The sequence below is a fragment of the Geospiza fortis genome, unplaced genomic scaffold, assembly GCF_000277835.1.
Source record: "Geospiza fortis unplaced genomic scaffold, GeoFor_1.0 scaffold163, whole genome shotgun sequence".
Taxonomy (NCBI): Eukaryota; Metazoa; Chordata; class Aves; order Passeriformes; family Thraupidae; genus Geospiza; species Geospiza fortis.
The window spans coordinates 454,088-458,181 of record NW_005054401.1 but is presented as its reverse complement, the minus strand read 5'-3'; the positions used below and the strand labels follow the sequence as shown (position 1 = coordinate 458,181).

Sequence of the window (4,094 nt, the reverse complement as noted above, 5' to 3'; positions counted from 1 at the left end):
CTGTAACTACCTGAAGGGCAGATCTTTGCCAATAGCAAAAAATAGTGGCGTTTAGGGTTTGCTTTGTTTTAATTTGAGTCTCAAAAAAACCCCAACAAACCACCAAAAGAAACTCCCAAAACAAAAATAACCAAACCAAAAACTAAATCCATCTCGGGAAACATCTCCCTCAGGTGGGCCCATGTAACATTTTTGCTGGACACTCAGCTAACTCTCATTGTGGTGCTCAAGCTGCCTGAATCGCCAGGCATCTAATGTTTGATAGCAACTCTAATTTGCTGTCTTTTTTGTCTTTTACTGTCTTTTGACTGACTGGGGGTGGGGAGTTAGTCTTGGCCCACCAGTGTTTAAAAGAGGCTGGGTTCTATTTAAAAGGAATGTATTGCCATATTTCTTGCTAAGGCATTAATAAGAGCTTAACTTTGTAACCAAGAGGGTAACAAAAGAGTTCATTAATTTCTACGAGACATGCTGTGATCCTTGGCTGGGACTGCATTGTCACTTGCTCTGGATTAATCAGATTTGAAGATCGGAACAGGTTGAATTAAATTTAATTTCTGCTGCAGTGAAGACTGCTAGCAGCATACTGAATGCTGAGATAGGCTGCTTCTCACTGCAGTGTAGGAGAACCCCCTTCCCTGCAGGTACAGCACTGCACTGTGAGCAGAGCACGTGAGGGAGGTGGGAACACTCAGGATACGGAAAAACAGAGCCAGAAAGCTTCAGTATCCTGCATGTGCTAGAGAAAAAACTGCATGCTGTAATTCTTGTGAGATTTACTGGATTTTGTAGAAGTTGGACATGGTGACGTAGGCTTCCTCATTGTTTGGTGATCTCACGTCACTGTGAGGCAGCATCTGGGACCGGGTGTTGTTGTTCAGGGGCTCTGGATGGGGCTGCCCCAAAGGATCCAGGGGACGAGTGGAGGAAAGGGTGAAACCATCGTGGTGCATGGGCACCCTGTTGCCATGGCAAACCTCATAGGTGCTGGAGCTGCAGCTGCCCTCGGTGACTGCAAACTGGCTGGGGGCAAGGAGCCTGTGCAGGGCTTCAGCTGACCAGACTCCTTCGTAAGACACCGGCAGGTTTAGGCTGGTTTTGTCTGCCGTCGCAGGGATCATCTTCAGGTCTGATCCACTCCTGAATTTTTCTGGAAGGCTTGTCTCTGGAGCAGTTGATGGCTGCAGAAAATTTTCCAGTTCAGCTTTTGCCCAAAGGCCATCCACTTTATGGATATGAACATAACCAAAACTCTCTGGGTTAAAGCTTATATCAAAATTCTGTGTGGCAAAGGGAACAGCACAGTTAGTCAACAGTGGGTGGTAGCTTAAGATAAAAGATACTTTGATAATTTATTTTAGAAGGGTATTTATTATTTCTTTAACTCCAGATGTAACCCTGAGCAGGCTGAACAATAGGTTAGCACAGAATAAACTATCACATGGCTGAAAATCCCTTTCCTTATTAAGTTCATTCATCTAGTGTCCTCCTCTGAGCAGTACCCCCAGAGAGTGTTTTATGCTCTCTCAGTGTTTCAGAGACTTTTGTGAGACACACATTTTTTGCCTGCCTGCCATTTCACAGGAAGGAGTGTGCCCACCCAGGCAGTTTCTTTCAGTTTTGCCTTCCTAATTTAGCAGCAAGGGAAGTAAAAATTTGCCATGACTTCCTGAAAAACGTTAGGAATCCCTCAGCTGGGGAGCACAGGGGCTGGGAGAGCTGTGTTAGGCCTCCTATGAAATTAAGAACACGCTAATAATGTACATGGAGTGAACAGCACTAATGTCTTATTTGTCCATCTGGCTTTTAACTGGCAAAGCAGTTCATATACTGCATGATGTACGAACAATGCTGCTGACTATGTCAGGGTACATGGACACCACCAGGGATGTTTGCAAGAGGTCCCCATCCAGCCCCATGATCACAGTTTTGTAGAATCACCAAAGCATCTCGGTTGGAAAGGAGCTGTGGAGTCCAACTTGCTCCCAGAAACAGGACCTGGATTAGGCTGTTCAGAGCCCTATCAAGCCATGTCCTTAACATATTCCGAAAGGTGAACCTACCTTGTCCTGGGCAGGCTACACAGTGTTTAATTCTTTTCACAAGGAAGATTTTTTCCTTGTATCTGGAAGAAGTTTACCCTGAAGCAACACATGCTTGTTGCCTCTGTTACCAGAGGCATGTGTTTCCTGTCTCCATACAGCCTGTGGAGACAGGCTTTCCCATCTCTCTACATATACCTTAGGTATTGGAAGGTTGTAAATAGTATTCCCCGCCCCAAGCTTCCTTTTCTTCTATAAAGAAACTTAATTCACTCAGCCTTTCTTCATTCATCAACTTCCCAAGAGCTCTGTAGATACTTTGCACAAGTCTAACCTCAGGCACCTTGTGTGTTATTTCCATACCCTTGGCTGACATCTGCATGAGCAAATGTGGGCTCTGTCCAGTGAAATGTAGAAGTAATTTCTGAAAGATGTCCTAGTTCATGCAGCACATGCACATACTGTTTCTCATGAGTGTTAGCTTTGTCCTCAAGAGTCTATGCTCAGGTGGAAAGAACAGTGGAAGAACATACATACATTTTTGGGCTTCTTGCATAGTTGCTCCAGTGTTTTTTTATGGTCAGGAAGGTTTGGCCATACAGCAGGCTTGATCCTGAAACAGCAACAGTAGACAAAAAGCAGCATGAGAGGGCTACGTCGAGGTATCAGAGGTTGATGTTGCATCATTTGTACTAGTTCTCACAAAGCCTTAGGGCTGGCTGGCATTATCCAGAATAAAGACAGAGAGTCCTCAGAATAAACCAGACAAGAGAAGAGGAATTGTAAAGGTCACCAAAAAGTCATTGTTCTTTGGAGTACACAAATTGTCACAGTTAAAAGAAAACACTTCACTAAGTACTGGAAATGCAGCAAATTATGCTGGCAAAGAGTTTATTGCTTCTTTTCATCTAGCTGTGTGAACAGGATTCTCTGTGGTGAAACTGTTTTCTCTAAGTGCAAGAAGATCCTGTGGTTAAAGTGGAAATTTGCTGATACTCGCTTCTGTTCAGTTAATTCAAAGAATGGCATATTGTCCCATTCCCAGCAATCTGAGCTTCAGACATCTGTCCTGTAGTCTTATTCCACTGGTCTCATTTCTACTGCCTTGATCAGCAAAGTTCTCATGTTGTGCTGCTTGATGCTGTCAGCTGTGATGCATCTAGAGAGTGTTGTCCAACTGATATTCAATCATTGCAGTGTTAAAATTATACACGTACATGAATATATATTTAATTTTATTTACGTGTCTGTGTGGCTGTATATATGCACATGTATAAAACCCTCTTCTTTCTAAAATGGAAATATCTGGGATCAAAAAGTCTCACCTGTTTTTTGCTGCAGTTTTATATAAGCAAGACTTGTAGCAAAGTTAGATAATTGCAGGTTCCCAGCAGCAGTAAAATGCTAGAACAAGAAATCTCAAGCTCCCTCTATACTTGTTAATAAAGTAGCACTAGGGCAGATAACTCTAGTGTCTAAAATGTTTAATTATTAAAATTGTTTGTGGCTTGGTATGGCTGGGCCAACTAGCATTGTCCAGGTAATCCCCATAGGTTACCCTGGAGCTGGCACAGCCCAAGGTTCTCCCAAAAAGGAGCTCAACACAGAGTTACCTCTCTTGAGGTGGATGTCATGGACAGACTGCTCTGAATGTTGTTGAAGAGTCCTGGGCCTTCTATCTTGCAAGGAGTTCATCTTCTATGGATAAACTTGGATTTTACCCCTCCAGATTCTAGTTTCATAACATTATCTACATATCTGTTCATTTTCTTAAGCTTGTCAGCTTTAGTGAGCCATGTCATTAAAAACATATCTGCAGTCATCCATCTACTGCTGTGTAGCAGATATGTGAAAAAACCCTGCTGCAGCCCAAGGACTGCTTGGATAATTACTGTATCCTTAGTCCCAGTTCGGGCTGGTGTTGCCTCGTGGCTGGCTGGAAGAGGATTTGGCCAGGCTGGTGTCTGGCACCATCAAGGCAGAGGGCTCTGCCCTGCTGCTTCTGAAAGCACCACAGAGCAAACAGCCCCCTGACTCAGCCTATGCAAAGGG

At 43.8% G+C, this 4,094-nt stretch overlaps 1 protein-coding gene across 1 annotated transcript in view; it reads right to left on the bottom strand.

Annotated features, from left to right (window-relative positions):
- Positions 1–673: 673 nt before the first annotated feature.
- The window catches only part of IL7R (interleukin 7 receptor), a 15,999-nt gene continuing 12,578 nt past the window's right edge, over positions 674–4,094 (bottom strand). The window contains exons 7-8 of the mRNA XM_005426062.1: positions 2,580–2,655; positions 674–1,280 (exon numbers count right to left, since the gene is read on the bottom strand). Coding sequence (XP_005426119.1) covers positions 777–1,280; positions 2,580–2,655 — 580 coding nt within the window. The 3' untranslated portion in view covers positions 674–776. The remainder of the gene's footprint in view (positions 1,281–2,579; positions 2,656–4,094) is intronic.